Source organism: Neopsephotus bourkii, unplaced genomic scaffold, assembly GCF_033783945.1.
Source record: "Neopsephotus bourkii isolate Nb327-2 ecotype Australia unplaced genomic scaffold, CSIRO-AGI_Nbou_v1 NB_1493, whole genome shotgun sequence".
NCBI classification, from domain to species: domain Eukaryota; kingdom Metazoa; phylum Chordata; class Aves; order Psittaciformes; family Psittacidae; genus Neopsephotus; species Neopsephotus bourkii.
This window is the reverse complement of record NW_026901969.1, coordinates 4,600,504-4,622,195: the sequence shown is the minus strand read 5'-3', so window position 1 is coordinate 4,622,195 and position 21,692 is coordinate 4,600,504. Positions and strand designations below refer to the sequence as shown.

At 39.1% G+C, this 21,692-nt stretch overlaps 1 protein-coding gene across 1 annotated transcript in view; it reads left to right on the top strand.

Moving 5' to 3' along the window:
- The first annotated feature begins 4,052 nt into the window (after positions 1–4,052).
- The window catches only part of OTOGL (otogelin like), a 93,211-nt gene continuing 75,571 nt past the window's right edge, over positions 4,053–21,692 (top strand). The window contains exons 1-12 of the mRNA XM_061369305.1: positions 4,053–4,131; positions 5,096–5,135; positions 6,217–6,265; positions 8,396–8,456; positions 9,039–9,188; positions 10,423–10,521; positions 12,042–12,196; positions 14,746–14,867; positions 16,894–17,099; positions 18,374–18,501; positions 19,049–19,155; positions 21,288–21,394. Of these exons, the coding sequence (XP_061225289.1) occupies positions 4,053–4,131; positions 5,096–5,135; positions 6,217–6,265; positions 8,396–8,456; positions 9,039–9,188; positions 10,423–10,521; positions 12,042–12,196; positions 14,746–14,867; positions 16,894–17,099; positions 18,374–18,501; positions 19,049–19,155; positions 21,288–21,394 (1,303 nt within the window). The remainder of the gene's footprint in view (positions 4,132–5,095; positions 5,136–6,216; positions 6,266–8,395; positions 8,457–9,038; positions 9,189–10,422; positions 10,522–12,041; positions 12,197–14,745; positions 14,868–16,893; positions 17,100–18,373; positions 18,502–19,048; positions 19,156–21,287; positions 21,395–21,692) is intronic.

Sequence of the window (21,692 nt, the reverse complement as noted above, 5' to 3'; positions counted from 1 at the left end):
GTACGAAAGGCCTGTTCTGTCCCGTGAAAGAGTTGCAAGTGAGGTCTTGGATGTGAGCTGACCCATAAGGCATAGGCACAAATCTGGACTGTTCTTTGAAAACCAGTTTGAAGAGAAATTGGAAGAAGCATTGGAGACTAACCAACTGAAAGCCTGGCTTCTGCTGAGTTGCTCTCTTAAGTCTGGTGTTCCTCTATTTTACACTTACACTGCAATTTCAGTATTGGTGTGTGAGTACCTTGACACTTAAGATTTTTGTTCGGCTTTCTAGTGGTGTGGTACTTCTGTCACTTGTTTAATGGTAGGTCATTTCAGTGTACTTGGTCAACACAAAGTTAAACGATCTTCCTCTGTGACTTGGGCTGGGGAACTGAAAAGAATAGGGCAATTTTGCCCTTTTGCTTTAGTTTAGGAAAATAGGTGCTCATGGCTTTTTATAAATGTTGACATTTGTGATGATGTATCTGTTTTTTCTGTAGAAAGGCATTTAAGGCATGTTCACTCAAGTGTAGTTATTCAAGACTTACATGTGTAACATTACCAAATTCCTTCTGAAAAGGAGTTCTCCATCCATCTCCCATTTTAGCTGTTGGCATCTGCTACAAAATACTGCATTACATGACCTGAATAGAAGCAGAACACTCTTGTTCAAACCCCTCATGCACCTGCTGAAGCAGAGGGCACTGTTGCATATTCTGTCACTGATTTACATAACAGTATTTTTGGCTTACACCAAGTGAATGAGCTATTCTATTCCAGACACTTGTTTTCTGTTTGGCAACATGCATTGTCTGCTTTCCTCAGTTTCTCCTTTCTGCACCCATTTCTCATCCAGTGAGTTCCTCAAGAGTTTCTATCTTCTTGTAAAGTTGCTCACAAATTATTCCAGCTCTTGTGCTGCTGTAAAATTGTAATGTTCTGCCTCCTAGCCTGGCTTTCTAAGGAAAAGATGCTACACAGGGCTAAATTCAAATGTGATTACTTGAATTCCTATGAGTGAAAACTGGCATCTTGATGGATGTTAATTAGCTTTGGCTGAGGAAGAATAAGCCTTTTAGTTGTTTGGCTCATGTGATGACTGAAAAGCAAGGGCTCACTCATCGTTTAGGAAGCGTGTACTGGCCTGCTAGTTGGCACATATGCACGCTATGCCATGGCTTGTCCAAAAGTGATTTTCACCTAGCTGTTAGAGCTGTCAGTTGCAGGCAAAAAAGAGAGGACACAAGGTTACAGTGGCGTGAAACTGGGGAAGTCAAGGGGAGATGCAATACCTGAGGCCAATAACCTGAGGGGTAGATTTCACAGTTATGGGGAAAACCTGTTGTATCAGTTTTTCTGGCCACAGAAGGGCTTGTAACAATTGGGGATTTTTATTTTGCTGTTCTTTTATGGAAAGGCTGAAAATAAAACTTACACTGCTACTAATATATCCAGAGATGATATCTGCATGTCATTCCTTCAACCAGAAGGCTCTTAGTGTAATAAAAATGCTTTCTGAACTGAACTCTGAGCCTATAAAAATGCTCCGTTAATCCTGTTAGTGTTGTCATCCCCACAGACTTGCTTTCTAAATGAGGAATATTCATGGAATCAGGCTGGTGTCCTAGGTGGCTGGAGACTTTTATTCTAATGGTTAGTTACTGATCACCCACTAGAGGGCTTAACCTCTTTGGGGAAGCATAACTACCGTGAAGTTTGGAGGTGCAAGGAGAGAACCTGTTCATAGGAATGTTTCTTTTCATAACGCCCTGGTTCTGCAGGGATGGCAATCAAGCTCTTGTCACTGAGCATCTGCTCTGGCCAGAGGCACCCTTCCACAGAGAAACAGTAACAGTTTGGTCTTCAAGCCCCTGGCCAGGTTCTTGAGCAGTTGTGGAGGTGGGTCTTGGAAGGGAAGAAATGCTCATAACCTTGTTATCATCCAGTTCCTTCCTTAGTTTCACTGATGCCAATCCTTAGGAAGATCAGGTGCACACATCAAGATGTGGCCTCACTTGAACTGAAAATACCAATTCAGTGAAGGCTGGAGTGTGAGCTCTAAAAAGTACAGTGTTTTGTTAATGATGACAACGGATCCAATTCCAAACCAGGGCATGCTTGTACCCATGGCACTGAAGGCAGTTATTTTCTAGCCCACTATTTATAACCCTAATAAACTGTGTAAGATATATATATAATTAAGTCCTTGCAAATGTTTTGTTGGAAAATGTGGGGCAAATTTTCACTGTAATATAGAAATGTATTAATATTCAAATGTTTAAATATTATTTTAAAAGAAAAATCTGTAACCTAAAAATGTAACAGTAGCATTTTTAAGTGTAGATCACTGTATTGCTTGTTTTCTTACAAAAGTATTTTCTAATGCATTTTTTCTGCTCAGATGTTTCAGAAGTCCCAATCTACTAGTATTTTATTATTTGGGTATATAGTGTGTATCATTACCTCAATATAATTTGATTATTAATATAGTCCTCTGAGTTCAGTGTACGTGGCTGAATAATTTTTTTTCCTTATTAGCTAACATCCTTAATATACTTGAGAATGTGCTGGTTCCTACCCTGCCTTAAGGAGAGATACCCAGACCTAGTGAAGCCTCTTGCTCTGCCTCTTATAAAATCCCTTTGCAGCTGATGAGGTTTAACCTACTTCTTAAATATTAGAAGTTAAACAACTAAAATACTAACATTGACCAAATATTAATATATAAATATATTAATGTATATTAATACATAAATATATATTAATATATATTAAAAGGATAATTTCAGTTAAACTAAGAGTTCATTTGTATTAATGGATTTATTTTTAAAGCTGCTTATGAAGCATGGTGTGAAATAGTCTTGAGGAATGAAAGACTTCAAGATCAGACTTCTCAGAAGAGTTTGAAAGAGTTTCTAAACCAGACATAGCTTGAAAGTAAGATAGCATAGGGACTGGTAATGGAATTTGGAAACTCTAAAGCTTGAGTTCATCTCCACTTGATCCTTTAAGAGTAGGTTTATGAGAGGGTGAAATGTTGATAGGTGCCACCAAATAGTTCACAGTCTGCAAGTATAACTACAGCAGTTTGTTAATTTGGATCAGGAACTTCCTTCTTTTGCTTCTCTGGCACTCCAAAGTAGTTTCGGACCACTCTGGTGGTCTCTATCCCTAGATAGTCAGAAGTAAAAACAAGGCAAAAAACCTCTTGAAATGTGAATTATGTGAATGTTAGCTTCTCAGATCCAACCGTAATAAATTAATTCTTAAGAGATACTCCAAACACAGCACAGTGTGATAACACATGTCATTTTGCAGTAATTATCCTTGGACTACCAGTGATCCCAATCTCAAAATAACATGAGTAGTAGGAGTTTCAATTAGCATTATATGTATCTTTAAAAGCACAATTTTTAATGATTCTGTTAATATTTGGGTAAAGCAGGTAAGATTTTTCTGTTTTAAAATATAATTTTTAATTTGGGTGAAATGGAAGTTCATGTCTCTCTTTTTAGGATAGATAAGGAACATTATATGTTACTTTCTCAAACCGTTTAGTTATAGTTTACAGAGTAGCATCATTGCAGTGTCTTGCAAAGGTATTTCACTGTAATAAGCAGTAAAGCAACACTCAGTTCAAGCCTCAAAGCACACAAAGGTGTGTGACGACTGAAGGAACTCTAAAACAACTATCATGTTGTGGCAACATTTGTGTGTCATTGTTTGCTATGTTATAAAGGGCTGATTCAATTCAACAGAGGAGTAATACTCGCAGGTCTAGTCAAAGTGTAACTAATACAGACTCTGCTGAAGAGTTACTATGCATTACTAATGAGAGACATGCAGCCAGAAAGTAGTATGCAGTGATTGAAAAGCTCCTGAAGCTGTGTGTAGCTACCAAACTTGATGTCTCCTTTTCTTTTCACTTTTTGCATTGCGTTATTTTAAATAATGCATCCAGCTATCTGGCTTTTAAAGGATTTAAACACACTGTAGAAATACCTACTTCTAAGATGCCATCATAATCAAAGTCATTAATTTGGATAAATTCCCTGTTACTAAGTTATACTGAAATGAACATTGTGGGAAAACTCAGTTTAATGGTACCGTGGAGTATATTCATGCTTCATTCACTGCTGTCCTCTTTGCAAGGTAAGAAATTTATTCAATTTTCTATATAATGCTAATTTTTATGAGGATTTTTTTCCTAAATATTTTAATATTACAACTTCTTCTTTTTCTATCATTACAAAGCAACTTTTTTGACCCTTTCTGGAATTCATACATAAAAAAAGTTTTTTAACACAGGTTAAAATACTGTATATCTCCATTCTCTCTCACAGGTGCAGAAACTAAAACACAGCTCTTTTTCCTTTTATTAAGATACATTTTTATGCCTGAATTTGTTACAAAACAATTATTTAGGAACTAAATTTTAGACTTTTTTTTTTTTTAATCTTGTCATTATTGTCAGATGAGTAAGCACCTAATGATCTTCAATGGGGTATGATTTTGTTTGAACATACTGCACCTGCCATTTGTTTAAACATATTTAGAATGCTAGGGTGAATAATCACTCTTCTGGTTATAGAAATGATCTTATTTTCTATACAAATGAATCTTGTAGATAGTTTTCTTGCAGTAATTATAAAGATTTCTAAGCAATATGAGAAAAAAAGCAGGGGGGGGGTTATATTGTTTGTTTTAAAAAGCCTGAACTCCAGAGCATTTTAAATGATTTTCAGCTGAGTCTTACAAGTAACATTCGGAAAACGATTATAGGTATCCACCCTAGAAGTCTGATTCTGGAAAGCTCTGAGCACCTCTTGTATTTTATCAATTTTGTTTCGAGCCTCTGAAGAACTATGAAAGTTTTGCTTTTTTTCCTTGGTAGCACATACCAGAACTGAGATGATGGGAACTAGATGGTCAGTACTTAAGAGTCAAATCCTTACAAAGAAAAGCATATAGCGCTACATCCTTTGGAAACAGAAAATGTTTGTGTGAAGGTGCTCTGGAAAACTTAGGATCATTAAAGAACAAAATTCAATAGAGTTGTTTTAAACTTCACAGACTGTAGAAAAAACATCTAACTTGGTGACTTTTTAATCTACAGGATCTTATTGCAAGGTTTCTCTTTTGAGAAGAAATTTCAGGTAATTTTTTTCCCCTTACTTGTTAAGTCCTACAAACAGAACAAGAATGAAAAAAGTGTGACACATTGCAAATTAGAAAGTAAAATACAGCCTTGATTTTGACATGTAAAATGCTATGTACATGTACATTGGCTGTAAAACACACCTTCAGAATGTTTACAACTCTTTTCAAAGACTTACATGAAGGGCATGGGTCCTTTGTTTGAAAATTGCTTGGAAAATGGAGGTCCTTATGAAAAGTGATACTTCTATGCTGTTGAGAAAGCTTAGAGGAATAATGGCATGAAACCAGCATGAGATCATGATTTTGTGACTGGAAAAATACATTAAATGAGTATCCTTCAGCAGTTTTAATTGCATGGTAAAATCCTAGCTGCTATTTGAAGCACAGAAAATTAAGTGCTATACAGCCTTAAGATAAACATTTTCAATACAAATTTTCATGTAGAAGATAAAATCCAAACAAAACCCAAACTAGGGAATGTTCCTGATCCCATTGAATTAAATGGGAACTATGCCATCAATTTCAATAGAAGCACCCAGTCAGACATAGCTTCAGATGTTTAATGATGTCTAACACATCTAGTGAACGCACGTCAGATGATATGCCATCTTGGACTGTTGATAAAAGTAAGTAGTTTGATGTTCTTGTTTCTAATCTTAATCAGAAATTTAAGGCAATAAAAGATGGAGAGTTATCTCTTGCTATTGCAAGTACCATCATGGTATATTGAAATAATACTTGAGGGAGCTCACAGCCACTCACATGCAGTATCAAGTAAATATGAAGCTGCTTTACAACTTTGTATCCTGTTGTGTAAGCCTATTTTGCCTATTTACGTCTCCCCCACAAGCTCCAGGTACCTCCCTGTGCAAGCAGATACCAGAGTGCTGCCCAATTCTGTAAAATGAGATCACACAAAAAAGAAAGAAAAAACCCACCTTTTTAAATGTTAACCCAAGAAAGACTGCTTTGATAAAGCGATGGTAATCAGAGAGAAACACTTCTCTCTGGGGAGCTGCTAATTCAGGTTGCTCCGGGGACCGTTGATTATACAACATCCTTTTTGTTTTCTTCCAGAAATGACTTTAATGCAACTAGACAGAAAAGAGATCTCATAACAGCCGAGGTAGGTTATACTTCCAAAAGCAGGAGGGAGGGAAAACCCTTCCTGCTTTTCTGCTCTGGGCTTTTGCTATGCTTACAAAGGAGCCTTTGTGAGGAGAAGGACAACGGTAACAGGAGGACAGTGTTGAAGAGCAGTAGCTCACCCCCCTCCTGAGCCCATACCCTCATGCCTTCATCCTCACTCAGCAAAGCGCCTGGTGGGTGACCCATTGACGAGCTGACTGACGCACACCACAGGAAACAAACCTGCAATTCCTTTGTCTGTTATGAGGGGGAACAGAAAGCTGTGGAAAGCTGTTAGTTTGGTGGGAGCCATGATGACGGCACCACAGCAATGACCCCTCGCACATGTGGTGCAGTGGTCCTTCCAGCCCAGCCCTGGTGCCTACCACTCTGGTCCACTGCTGCCTCAGTGCTGTATCTCAGCAATGTTGTGCTGAAACTTAATAGTAAATGGTGGAATATCATTCCCCAGCTGGTACACATCTCAGGCTACAGAAGCCCAATCAGGGTTTTGTAACCCTGTTTGATGAGGGAAGATGGGTCGCCCAAGGTGATTGCTCCTCATGGTCCTGTGGGGAGCCCGCAGCTGAACCATGGATGGTTTTCTCCAAGTCTCTTTGAGATCCATGTGCCTCCTGGCCGAGTCAGAAGGTAGCTGGTGTGAAACGCTGCACTAAGGTGAATCAAACCCCTGAGGAAAACAGGCCCTCAGGACTGATGGTGTCTCAGGAGGGCGATCAGCAGGAAAGTGCTTTTGCAGCAAGGGCACTCTGCCTTCCTGAGATAACTTAAAGGCCAAGAACTGCTTTCCAGATGAGGACAGGTCTGGGTAGCTATCAGGGTAAATGGACGCGGGTCTTGTTCAGGAAGGGAAAGGATTCTCTCCAGTTAGCAGCAGGCCATGGAGACCAGGAATAGTTTTGGTGCAGGGGCTGTTCAAGTGGTGATTTGATGAAGTCCATTTCAAGTTGATTTTAGATGGATTGTGCTACTTGGATTCATCCTACATAGTATTTCCATTTGGAAAAGGGAAGTTTTAATGTCATTGTGCAAGGCATTAGGGAAACTTCACCTAACCCGTTCCATGTTCGCTTTGAGATCTATTAGTTCAAACTCCAGAAGTGGAGAATGACTGGTGGCAGGAGGGAAGAAAGAAATTAGCTTACAAGTAAAGACTTTAACAATTTGTTTTGCTTACTTGTGCAGCTGAAGGCTGGCATTTACGTCTGTGGGAGCACAGAGGGTTAGCTCTTTTCTCATAGAACATCAGAGATGGAACAAATAACCACAGGGAAGAGCTATTTAAGCAAAAGGGCCAAGCTTTATAAAGCTAAACGATTTAAACTGGCCATAAAATATTCAACTACCCAGCACTTCACCCTGATAAACTTCCCAATCAGACTAGTGGGGGCAAAAACCCCTGAGTGCTTTCAGCCTGGGATGGGATCAGTTCCTGGAAGAGACGATGCAACGTCTGCTGTAGTAGCAGAGTGCTGGGTCTGATCCAAGGCTTCCTTATAGTCCAATGTTCCTTGGTTCCTAAACAAGACAGGGAGCAAGTCAGGCAGATCTGCCTCCTCTTTTGTTTTGGGTGAACCAAAATGCAATTCTGAAGGGTCTCAAGGAGAACATGAAATTCATTGCAGCTAAAGTGGCCACAGTGTGCAGCACAGAGCAAGATCTAGAAGAGAGGATGAAATGGATGGATATCACATCTTTGAGCCCTCCAACTATTGGTATTTGACCACAGTGAAAAGGGCAGGAGTGTTCTCTGTCCCGTTACTCGTCTTTCCAAATGTAAATGCAAAACTTTTCAGGTGCAGTCTTGCTGGTTCCTTGGTGCTGGAGGGCATGGAAAGGAGGCCATCAGTGAACCTACAGCACAGCTGTATCCTTCCATGCTTCTCCTCCCCATGATGCTGGTTGCTGCAGTCACTGCCTTTCACACTGGCTCATGCTGCCAATCCCTCCTTCAGCACCCATGGCTGTTCAGTGTGCTGGCTGAGCCACAAATTATTCTTCTGTATTAGAAATCCCAACCCAGTGTTAGGCTGCAGGGCTTCAAGCTCGTATCGGCTCATTTCTAAAAAGCAAACACCCTGATTTTGCTTTTATGTTTCTCTGACAGGTTCGAGCTTCCTCTGCTCTGTCACATCTTCATGGGGCCTTGACACGGAGTCCTCCAGGAGGTCAGTGCCATGCTCCTTACTTGCAAGAGGAGAGATGGTCCTGAAAACGTTGCCTTCCCACCAGCTCTCCTGTGTTACTGTCGGTTGTGGAAGCCCTCTTCATTGTGTCCCCTACAGAACTGGGCCTTGTCTTATTTACTAGTTTTATCCATGTTAAATCTGGAGAAGGACTTTTTACAAGGGCATGTAATGAGCGGACAAGGGAGAATGGTTTTGAACTGACAGAAGGGAAATTTAGATTAGATAGTAAGAGAAAATTCTTCACTATGGGGGTGGTGAAACACTGGCACAGGTTGCCCGGAGAAGTTATGAATGCCCCATCCTTGGAAGTGTTCAAAGCCAGGTTGGATGGGGCTTTGAGCAACCTGGTCTAGTGGCAGGGGTTTGGAACTGGATGATTTTTAAGGTTCCTTCCAAACCAAGCCATTCTATGATTGCATGGAAGTTCGTGTTAAAATAATACTTTTAAAATACTTTCAAAAACAGGAACAGCAAACTAAACCAATACTTTAAAAAAAAAATGTTTAGAGGTGTAGTTTTGTTGTAATTTTTGTTTTCTCCCCCTTTTTCTGTCTTTGGCAGAGGATGTAAGCATGTCTGAGAGGCATGTAACTGGTTATGTAAAGGGACAGGGGTGTTCAAGGAATGAGCATGCAGCTGCTCCTGAAGGGTTTTTAGCATTGTACAAACACATAAAGCAGGTCCAAGTTACAGAAGCTGTTTTGCAGAACAGTATTTTGTATCCAACTGAACTTTGATATCCTTCCTGGAAAATACGTATGTCTGGGTAGGTGCTTTCTGTTGTGTTTTTCCATGTAAATAAATATATGTAATTTTACAACCCACAATTCTAACAACAGCAAAGAAGTTTTCCACAGTAGTGCTGTTCTATAAACAGCGTTTTCTGCTTTGTCGGTATTTTCAGAGTATCTGTGTATATTTGGAAAGCAATTCTTAAATGGAAAAAATTCAAAACTAAGCATGGAAATGAGTTTTCACAGTGAAGGCTGATGTTCTTAGTCATTGGTAACTTCTGTGTGTGCTTTATTATGAAGGTCCCATTTTGTTCCCATTTAATGTCATTAGCAGCTTTACCATGGCATGGAAGGGCCTGTTTATGTCATTTACTTCTTGCTTTTCGCAATGCTTTTTTAATCTGTCAGCAAGATTGTAAGCATTTATATCTAGAGTTTTCATGCTCCCCCAAGAAGGAAAGCAACTATCTGCAAAACGTGATGAAATTTTGCTTTTTGTGGGGAAAGGGACTACTTTTCTTCCCCACTTTTTGGGGAACTGTGATTTAAACCCACCTCAGCAAATCATTACTAGATGACAGTGAGGTTTAAGCTTCCAAACAGGCTATAAACCCCTTAATGAAACTGCTTTTGGAAACAATTACTAATTATAATACCAAACGAACCATTCCCATGGAATCCGAAGCCTCTGACTCCAGTCACCACTTATGAAGAAATAACCTTTTTTTTTAGCATGGAGGGAAGGTTATTTATAATTGTTTTTTACTCTGTAAATTATATATTCTGAACTGCTCAAAACTGACTATACCCTTTGCTGGAATGCTTAGGAGGGAGGAGCTGGACGTGTATAAACTGTGCTGAATTTACTCAATTAGAATAATCTGTGTCCTGTGTATTTCAAGATCAGCAGGACTGGGATTTGATTTCTTTACATGGGAACTTGACCTTTTGTTTGCTGGGAGGAGGTTGACCTTTTGCTCCTTTGTTAGTTTACAAGTCTCAAACCAAATGGGAGAGAACCTTGCTTCTCTTTTAACCAAGGAACACAAAGGATAAAACGAAGTAGATGTTAAAAACTGGAGACTGTTGTTGGTTAATTTCCTTAGCTGATATAACTGCTTATGATTTAACAATAAACAGATTTAATGCGGATCTCTCAGCCTGTTTGCAAAATGCTGTGTCTGCTAAAAGGCTGCTATGCTTGTTTATAGGTTCATGTCCCCTGGAGTGCCTTAATGGAGCAGCCTGCACAGAGGCAGGTGACTGTGACTGTCAGTTATTTCAGGCTCAAGGAAAGAGGTGCCAAATTGGTGAGTTTTGGGCCCAAAGAGACGAGTTTCAGATTCAAGTGAGACTTAAGGTGCGGGTTTTTGAAACAACACTGTTAACAGCATATTTGTGATTCCCCTGTGGTAGGACTGTCATTCCACTAGTACCTAATAAGATTAAAATGATATGTATTAAGGGTATATAAAAAGCAATATCAGGAATGCCTCCATTTTAGCACTTGAGCTATAACGATGCATAGATACTGTAACAGATAGATCACTGTCTAGTACAACAGTAGCCGGCCAACATTTTTTTGTAGTTAGCTGAATAACCAAAAAGTCACTGCATTTTTCTAACAAATAGTGACTTATTTCAAATAAAATTACCAGCTATTTCAATGCACTGGAACCAGAGCAGGGTTCTGGTTTCTGTGTGTAGGGACCAACAAGAATTGTCTTCCAAGATCTGCAGTAGACCTAAATCTCTTGCCTCTACTTCTCATAGAATCATAAAATAGTTAGGGTTGGAAAGGACCTTAAGATCATCAAGTTCCAACCCCCCTGCCATGGGCAGGGACACCTCACACTAAACCATATTACCCAAGGCTCTATCCAGCCTGGCCTTGAGCACCGTCAGGAATGGAGCATTCACAAATTTCCTGGGCAAGCCATTCCAGTGCCTCACCACTCTTAAGGAACTTCTTCCTTATATCCAATCTAAACTTCCCCTGTTTAAGTTTTAACCCATTACCCTTGTCCTATCACTACAGTCCCTAATGAAGAGTCCATCCCCAGCATCCCTATAGGCCCCCTTCAAATACTGGAAGGCTGCTATGAGGTCTTCATGCAGCCTTCTCTTCTCCAGGCTGAACATCCCCAACTTTCTCAGCCTATCTTCATATGGGAGGTGCTCCAGTCCCCTGATCATCCTCGTGGCCCTTCTCTGGACTTGTTCCAACAGATCCATGTCCTTTTTATGCTGAGGACACCAGAACTGCACACAATACTCCAAGTGAGGTCTCATGAGAGCAGAGTAGAGGGGCAGGATCACCTTCTTTGACCTGTTGGTCCCCCTCCTTTTGATGCAGCCCAGGATACGGTTGGCTTTCGGGGCTGTGAGCACACACTGAAGCCGGCTCATGTTCATTTTCTCATCGACCAGCACCCCCAAGTCCTTCTCCACAGGGCTGCTCTGAATCTCTTCTCTGCCCAACCTGTAGCTGTGCCTGGGATTGCTCCAACCCAGGTGTAGGACCTTGCACTTTGCTATGTTGAACTTCATGAGGTATTGAGATTCATGAGGTGAAGTATATAATAATTAGAATGTCTCCACTGAATAAAATGTAAAACTTACAATGATCTCACATGATTAAAACCGTATCATAAGGATTTAAAAAAAAATTGACTATATTTAAAGTTGAAGAAGTTAGGTTATCTTTTGTCCTTGCTATGTATTTCCTTTTAAGCTCTTATTCCCTTTCTGAGCTCTTACTTTTGTAGATGCCTGTGACACTTGTCAGTGTTTTACTGTGCTGCTTGTAAGCTCAATATGTTGCCTCCAGTACCCAATACTGGTAAGGACCGAGATGGGATTTGCAAATCGTGGGGACAGTATCACTTTGAAACATTTGATGGCATCTACTACTACGTCCCAGGAAATTGCTCCTATATTTTTGCAAAAGACTGCAGTACTCCAGAACCACAGTACACTGTTTGGGTAAGTGTGTGAGCATATGCTCGAAATAACACACTGAGCATTCCTGCATTACAGGAATTTTATTTTAAGTAAAATAAATAGAGAGACAATAAGTGGATCAGGCTGTTGCATTGCTTACTTACATATAAAACTGTGCTGCTGGAAAATGTCTAAGCCTATGTGCAGTAACTCAAACCACTGATGAAATGATAATCAACAGTCAGTATATTAAAAATAGTATTTCTTACTCCCCCTATCCTAAAAAGGATCTCTGATCTCTCTTTTCTGGAAGCAAAAGTCCTAAAGCAGACCTTGGAAACAGCAATAAAATTTAGCTATCAGGTTGTAAAAAAATTTGAGTTGCTGAGTAAAATGCAAGCAGCTATCACCTGCCTGAGAGCTGGGCTCCCAAGCATACTGGGATATTGGGATAGTGGGATACTGGAATACCAATTCACAGCCATTGGCATGCCTATGGGGAGCTGCCTCCATCACCCATGGAAAATGCTGTCCCCTTGGTGGATTTGCATTCTAATTTTAGGTTATCTCTACCTCATGCAGCAAATATTAACAGCTCAAAAGCGTTCATTTTCTCATAAGCATGGAAGGCACTCTTTTTAGTAATTTCCTCAAATTGCCAAATATCAGTGGTTAATGACTTTGGGTCAGGGAGAGTTCATACCTGTACCCTCTTTGAAGGAAGATGCCTTATTTATCAGGCTGTTGGTTACTGTGGGGAGAGGATATGAGCTCATTGTACTACATTTTACACACTGGGATTTGGTGCTGACTGGGCAGGGGAGAGGAGACACGAGGGATCCTAATTCTGAGCCCTGGTGGTCAAAGTCCCCCAGGGCAAGGGCAGACCTAGATGCTGATTTCTGCTCCAAGAACTAGTTTTCCTTTACAAACACACAACCTCCTCTTCCCCCAGATATCACCTAGTGAAGATAAATCTGCCATTAAAACTACCATTTCCATTCACTCAGGTTATAGACAGATGCTGGTACATCTGTCTTCCAAGATTTCATTTTAATTCTTTGGATTCTGTGTGCAGCTGTCTTTTAAGACTTTTCAGAAAATGCTGTACCAAAGCTCAAGCTTGTATTAAAATTTAAAATCAATATTTGAGTGGATTCCAGCTGCTCTGGAAAGAGAGAAACTACCATTCAATTGCTGGAATAAATGTCACGCTTTGCTAAAAACTGAAAATGTTTATTCAGAAAAGTCATAAGTAAGGTTGAAACAATGCAGTCTCTACAGGCTGGGCAATGGAAAGCCAAGAACTTTGTCAGATCCTCACATTATTGTCCTTCTGGCTTTAATAATCCACCTGTCTTGAAAGGGAATACAAGAATTATTTAATTTTCCTTGATTGTGTTTCTGTCTTGGTCCAGGTTTACATAAAAACCAGAACCAATAACTTTTATGATGTCTTTAGTTATTATTATCTTTACACATAAGTATAAACTATAAGTAAAAAGTATAAGTAAAAACTCTTATGCTTTCCTCCTTTGGTTTATTTCACTCAGAGAAACAGTAACTGGTTTTTACTTCCAGGATTAAGTGTCAGTTTAGGAAGATTAATTTGAGTATGTGTTACCACTGTACGTATTTACCAACAGATCTTTTCTAAAAAGCCTGATAGCGCTAGTCACTTTTGAAGTTTCCTTTGCTATGTTGGCAAGATGTTTCCCAGTTAGTAACCTGTTTAGGTTCACAGCATTGTCAAATAAATTGGCAATGCAACTCCCATCCTTCTCAAAGAACAGTGACACACACTCATAGGAATCATATTCCAGCTATCTAAACTCTGTCTACATTTTAATTTACCTAAATTATAGGTACGTAAAATTCACAACTCATTCCTCTGTCTCATCAGTGTGGTCTAAATTCATCTCACAGACCATAGTCTAGGGCATCCCACAGGACTGGGTGTCTCATCTTCACTGATATTAATGAAAGCTGTTGAAGTTTTGCTCAAGCCCTTGGAGTAGGTATGTGCTTAAAACCCATTCAGACTACGTGAGTGTAATTAACTGTGTAGTTAAATGTTTAGAGCATAGGCACAGAGAGTTGGAGACCTACATCCCTAACATCAGTCAGAGTAAATGTGAACCCACAGTTTCCAAGTCCTGAGAGAACGTCCTGGCCAACGAAACTATGTGATGTCTGGGAACAGGGACTTTTCTGCAGGAACTGTGATCTGCCATGCAGAAGGCTGGCAGTGCAAAGAAGCCTCCTTTTTGCCAGATTATACAAAAGAAGAGTGCTAGTTTATCATGCTGGTTTCAAGGTCTGATTACACATTTTTTTATGCAAGATCTACTTGGCTGCCATCAAACTGTAGACATGCAGTAGACAAAGAGTAGACATCCAAAATCTCAGCAAATCCTGAGTGATTCAGGAAGATGTGCTGTAGTTCAGCTGGTGGCAGTATTTATTTGTAAAACTCTTTCAGTAATTAGTGCATAGAAATGAGGAATATCATACATGAGTTTATGAAAAATTGCATGATGACATCATTGAGAACATTTATTCTTATTGTGCGTACATTTTTCCTCTCTAAGGTTCATAACAGTCCTCACTGTTATGGTTCTGTATATACTTGTCAGAGGTCCATCAGCTTGTTTTTTTCAAACCAAGAAGAAATAATTATTTCAGGACATGAAGTAAGAAAAGATGGAATCAGGTAAGTGTTCTAACAGTTGATTTTAGCATGTTCTAATGGTTTGATTTTAAATGGTTGAATTTAATTGCAAAAAGATAGTGTGGAGTTTGGGAAATTAATGCTTTTTACATCAGCCAGAGAAAATGGTTTGATACATATGTTTATTGATTGCTCACTGTTCTATATTGTTCTGCTCTGACAGAGCTCTTGTGTGAGCAGATGTAATGGTGCAGATGTAATACCTGAGTGAAGATAGCGTACACTTGCCACATGAATCTTGTTTTCAACTTCTCAGCTGCAACCTAACAATTACCCATCCATACTTTATATAGACAAAGTCTGTATCAGGCAATTCCAGCTAATCCTTGGTGCATCCTGATACCATTTTTATCAAGGCAGTTATTATTTGTTCTTGGTAGCAATACTTAATGTAAGACATAATCTTCTAGACAAATCTGAATTGGTTGAATCAAAGATCTTAAGCCCCCTTTTGGGCAAAAATTCCACAAACCATATCTGAGGTACATCAAACCCTCAAATTTACCTTTTTTTTTCCTAAATAAGTAAAAAGATGAATGTAAGGCTATCATGTTTTACTGGTTAATAAAGTACAGGAAAATTTCAAAGAGTTGTGGCCATACCTTTCAATATAATGTATCTGTTAGCATCTGAGAGTGATAGCTACTGTGATCCTGGTCATCCCAGCAGAAACTACTTTGGAAGATTAGTATTAGATCTGTACTGCCATGTTATTGTCCAGTGGTCTTTGTCCAAAGGAGGAAGAGACAGAGTATTTTGGTCAATAGTTCTGTGCTGTAAGTTCCTCCATTTGCAGATGACGGCCAGGAGACCTCCATGTATGGATAAGGAGCTACTGAGGAAACTTAGAGGGAAAAAAGAGGTTTGTAAAAGGTGGAAGCAAGGACAGGTGGCCTGGGAAGAATACAGGAATGCTGTTTGGGAAGCTAGGGACCACGTTAGGAAAGCTAAGGCCCATTTAGAATTACACTTGGCTAGGGATGTGAACAATAACAGGAAGGGATCCTGTAGGTACATTGAAAATAAAAGACAGACTAGGGACAATGTAGGCCCCCTCTGGAAGCTGTCAGGAGAACTGGCTACCCTGGATTTGGAGAAGGCTGAGGTTCTGAATGACTTCTTTGCCTCAGTCTTCGCTGGCACTGACCACACCACCCAAGTCTTGGAAGGCAGACACAGGAACTGTGAGCATGAAGAGCTTAGGCCAACTGTAGGAGATGATCTGGTTTGAGACCATCTTAAGAACCTGAATATGCACAAGTCCATGGGTCCTGATGAAATCCATCCATGGGTCATGAAGGAGCTGAGGAATGAAGTTGCTAAGCCACTGGCCATCATATTTGAAAAATCATGGCAGTCAGGTGAAGTAATGGGTTAAAACTTAAACAGGGGAAGTTTAGATTGGATATAATGAAGAAGTTCTTTCCTGTTAGGGTGGTGAGGCACTGGAATAGGTTGCCCAAAGAAGTTGTGAATGCTCCATCCCTGGCAGTGTTCAAGGCCAGGTTGGACAGAGGCTTAGGTGACATGGTTAAGTGCAAGGTGTACCTGCCCATGGCAGGGGGGGCTGGAAGTTGATGATCTTAAGGTCCTTTCCAACCCTAACTATTCTATTCTGTGATTCTATTCTATGTTTAACCCAGTGATGACCCTGTGCCCAAAAAGGCTGCTGGTGGTCATAATGTCATTCATAGCTCCTCACACAATGCACCAGGCTCATGAAGTTGTGTATTCCTCAGTGTGCCCATGCTAGGCTTTGAAAATAAAGATTCATTATTCTTTCAGGTTTCTAATTTGTACAACCAATAGATGTATACAGAACAGCATTCATTTTTGATGTTGCATATAGATAAGTAAACAGAAGAAAAGATAGGAAAAACATGATGAAGAATTGAATGGAAGTGACTGTATACACCTGGAAAAGAGGGTTTAGGGAGTTAGAAGGTGATGTTTTATGTGGCAGTTTTCTAGCACTAACTTAACTGAAGCAGGCTGTTTATTTTTTCAGATTAGTGTTGCCTCAGACAATTGGAAATGCTTTCTTTGAGAGACTGGCTGACTATATTCTGGTGAAGACCACCTTTGGTTTTTCTCTTGCTTGGGATGGAAACTCTGGTATTTATATTAAGCTGACAGAAGATCAAAAGGGAAAACCTTGTGGCCTCTGTGGAGATTTTAATGGCAATAAACATGATGACCTGAAACTGCAAAACAGTAAGTCAGTAGCCTGGAAATACACCCTTGTGCAAACAGGTTCCTCTATTTGCAATGGCCCAAGTAAATAAGTTGCTGCAAGGCATGTAATACTCCATTTCAAAGCACAGTTTAAAACCAAATTCCTATTCCATTTCCTTCATCTTTAATGGCAACTGCTTCAAGGACAATGATTTTATTTTGTGGCTTTTTTTTTGAGAAGATACACATTTTTTTCAAGCCATGTAGAAATGTAAATAAAATATTTTTAATATTTTTTGCAGAAGCAGAGTTATGTCAACAGGTTTACCTCTAGATGTTTGGGAAGGGTTTTCTGTGCAAAGACCTGCTCTGTCTGAGAGGGAGAAATGCTTTAAGTCTCCCTGGCTGTTAAGTAAAATAGACTGATAGTTAGGGTCTTATCTTTATTTGTGAAGATCCAAGAACAAATATCTGATTAGTGTGCTTTGGGGCTTTCCACATTGCCATGTCAAACTTTGTACATCTTGTTCTAGAAGCAGTTAGATTAAATCTTGGATAGTACAGCTGTGTGAAAAGAACTGTATCTGATTTAATTTCAGTACACTGACTCCTAACCATGCACAGATACCGATAATTTTAGCATGGATACCAATTACTGTAAGGGTCTTCTTAACACACTTAACATACAGAAAATATAATATTTAGTTCTTGCCACAAAAATATGGACATTTGGGGTCTGTTTCTTTACTGCCAAACTCCTTGTATGTTCATGTGTCTTCCTCAGCCTGTTGCCATGACTTCCAGTCATGCATCTTGTTCATTAATTCTCCCATGCTCATGCTGTGAGGAGCGCTGGGCATGTAGTGGTGTGTTTGTTTAAGGGCTTTTCTGTAGCAAAGGAAATGGAAGGAGATAATAGTGTTCATTTGTGAGACTAACATTTGTGAAGCATGATGAAAGCCTTAAATTGTTTTAAAGAAATTTATTCTTTCTTAAGTTTTCAATACATTATGCTTGTCTTTATTTGAATATTTGTAATAAATTTGTCATTGACTGCTCTTAAAAAAAACCCAATCAATGCTTTGTCATATATTTTTTTAATCTTTTCATTTAAATGCAGTAGAAAATACTTAAACAAAAAAAGAAAAATGAGATTTTTCTACACCACCTGTACTCTGAACATATCTGTAAGTGAGGCAATGAACACATTGAAAAACACCAGAATTTTCCAAGTTGTCTTTGGAATTTGTATTGACAGTTTTGTTTTGTTTTGTTTTTTTCCTGGGTGCTCTTCCAATATTTTTGTGCAGTAGATGAATATACAGAAGACATTGCTGAATTTGCAAATAGCTGGGCTGTGCAGACCGCAGACGATGTAGCTTGTGTACCTACTGCCTCAAATTTTTCCAGTCCTTGCTCAGCTGATGCAGAATCCACTGAGGTAAATTAATCATTCTTAATCCCCATGGCCTAGTGATGGTACAAGAATCTAGCAATATACACCATGTTGAAAAAAGATTTAAATGAATTGAGGCTTTGAAAAAGGGAAGATTCAGATCAGGACTGTTGCTAGGAAATGTCTGAAGATCTTCAGATGTTTAGCTTAGAAGTACAAAGGCTTAGATAAGATGTGCCAAGTGGCACAGCTCTGCTGGCAGAGCTCTTCTTTGCTGCAGTAAACTTGGGTTCAGATTCCAGTCCTGGCATCTTGCACCTTATTATTTTGGAAATTGTGAAATCCTGCAGAAGTAACATGCTCAGCTCCTGCATTGAAACAAAATGATTTTTTTTTGTCATTTCATGCTTTTTCATCCCAGATGGTTTAGGAGCAGCATACAATCAAGACAGCCTAGGCAGAAAGGACAAATTTCTGGAAGACTAACGAAGGAGATGTAATAATAAATTATGAGACAGAGAGATTCTGAATTTTTCATTATGTGCAGAAAGTATTTACTAACTGTTGTTTACTGATTCTCCTTAATGCACAGGACATATTCTTCAAGTGCCAAATATTCCTACAGTTTCCTTTTCTCAGCTGTCATGAAAGCATAGATCCATATTCTTATATTTCGAGCTGCATGAATGATCTTTGCAGGTAAGACTGGAGTTCTTCTGTACTTAGTTTTGACACATGAAATGACACACTTTTATTGGAGGCAAGAACTGAGCAGCACTGAGGGAACTTAGGAAGAGCCAAGCTCAAAATGAAATAGATGGGGTTTCTCAGTGGGTGATTTAGTGTGGAAACAAAGGTCACAGAACAAGCCTGCCTAGGGATATTTTGATTACTAAAGGTTGACACAGACTTAATGAAACACTAGGCAAGTACATGGCAGAGAAATCCACGGAGAAACACTACTAATAAAAGAGGAGCTGCTAATCACAAAACCCCTGAAACCTCTACTTGGAGGCCCTGAATCAAAAATACATGAAGATGATACTAGGGCTGGATCATTTGTCTGGCACAACTGGACTTTTTTATGAGCCCTATGGTTCAAATTAGTAAAATTTCTCAAAATTGTTTTATTTATGTATATTCAGAGTTGTCAAAAGAATTTCATCATTCAGCTTTGGTGGGAGTTACACCCCTCAACTGCTGGAATTATATGCACCCTGCTATTTTTTCTGTAACTCTCCAGACTCCTGCTTAGTTTTTGTCATTCAAGGTAAAGAGATGCTCCAGAGTGTAATTGAATAGATGACTGAGCTCTGTACCACTTCCTTTTTAGTGTTTTGTTTTTTTTTAATTAAGAAGTAATTGTCTTAAATAGCAGGATTTTTACCAGATACTATTATAACCTTCTCAGATTATCATCAATTTAATCAAAACCATACAAAACGATCAGAAGACTAAAAGTAAAAGTCACTCAGCATAATCCATTGCAACTCATTAGTTCATTATTGATGAATTTTTGGTTTTCCTATTTATTATGAAGTCAAGATGGAAGAATTTGTGTTTTTAAGCAAATCTCCAGAGTGTGCCTCCTGAAGGTTATGATCTGTACATTGATTACACTCAGAGAAGAAATGAGTTGTCTCTGTATGGTCTCTTTGTAACTCAGGAATTTATTGTGACTTTTGCAGAAGAATAATGAAAGGCAAATTTTCAAAAAAGCAGTTTTCAAATGTGATATTGCATCAGTGTCATGATGTAAAGCCAGATTTGATTTTTGTGAACATATATACATGTGTGTTGTATATGTGTGTTCATGTGAATTGTGTGAATGTTAAAAACCTTGAAGAAAGTTTCTGTGATTCAGAACCTCATTAATTTAGGCTTATTTCATTTATAAAAGAGACCTCTCTTCTTGTGGCTTAGTGTCAGTTTATGAAGTTTTTTTTGTAGGGTCATAGTATATGCCAAGTATTCTTTTTATTAAGATCCATTTAATTGGATTAGATAAGGAAAGCTGGAGAGACTCTGATCACTGTAAGAAAGAGTATAGTAGTGTTTGATTTGATAACAGATGTGCTGAAAGCAGAATACAAACACAATGTAATATATTCTTAAGACCATTAATTTTGGAAACATGATCTTGTGTGTTGAAAGACAAACTCAGCTGATCTGTCACAGTCATGCTTATAATAGAAATGTCTTGTTATGACTAGTTCATTTTGGCATCAAGTCCTTCACAGTGAGTGACGGGAGCTTTTGGACTTTCACAGTAAAAAAACATTGGTGATATCTCATATTGTGTGACTTAATCTGAGCAAAATTTGTGTTTACCTAACACGGATGAATATCTTTTTACTTGGTCCTGGTAAAAGCATCCTGTACATCTTCTTCTGTATAGACTAAGACAGAGATAATGCCTTTGCCCAGGGTTGTGGTATAAGTCCCTGAGTCTGTCTACGGCATTCAGTGGATAATGCTTCTGGTGCTGAGCACTTCAGCACAAGGTCAGAAGTCTGCCAACAGGGCTGTTCTTGCCTAAGTTCAAGGACTGACAGGCAATTAGAAGCTTGAACTTGTTACTTGGACCAGAATGTCTTTTGGCAGTACAGGTCAGAGTTTTCACGTCATGCAGGAATGGTGGTTTTTACCAAATGATAAAAACACATCAGTGTGTTCAGTATAGCTTGCTCCTTTTCATAGTATTTTCACTATTATGCTATTATCACTGAGTGGTGTCAGCTATGTGTGAAGAATCCTGAGCAGTGTCCTGTGGCAGAGATTTGTAGATAGGATCTGAATTCCTTCATTACTCTCTTGTTTTATCATTTCAGAGCAGATGATGATGAAACATACTGCAGGGCGGTGACAGAGTACGCTAGAGCATGCTCTCACGCTGGGTCCCCAGTGCGGGACTGGAGGGATGACTTTCCTGCCTGTAGTAAGACCCTTTAACAAAGCATACTATGTGACCTTTGAGATACCCAATGTATTAATTTCAGATAATTCCATCTTGACAGCTTTGTCACTATAGGACTCAACCTGTTACTGAAGCAGATCAGCCAGCTTCACTGTTGCTGGAAAACAATGAAGTCAGTGTCTTGCTAGAGGAATATTTTAATTCCATTATGATCTGATCTAGATCCATACAAAACTCATGTTTCAACAGATCATTTGAAACATCATGTGTGCTGATTATATTCTAGGACAAAGAACAAACATCTGCAGACATTTCATGT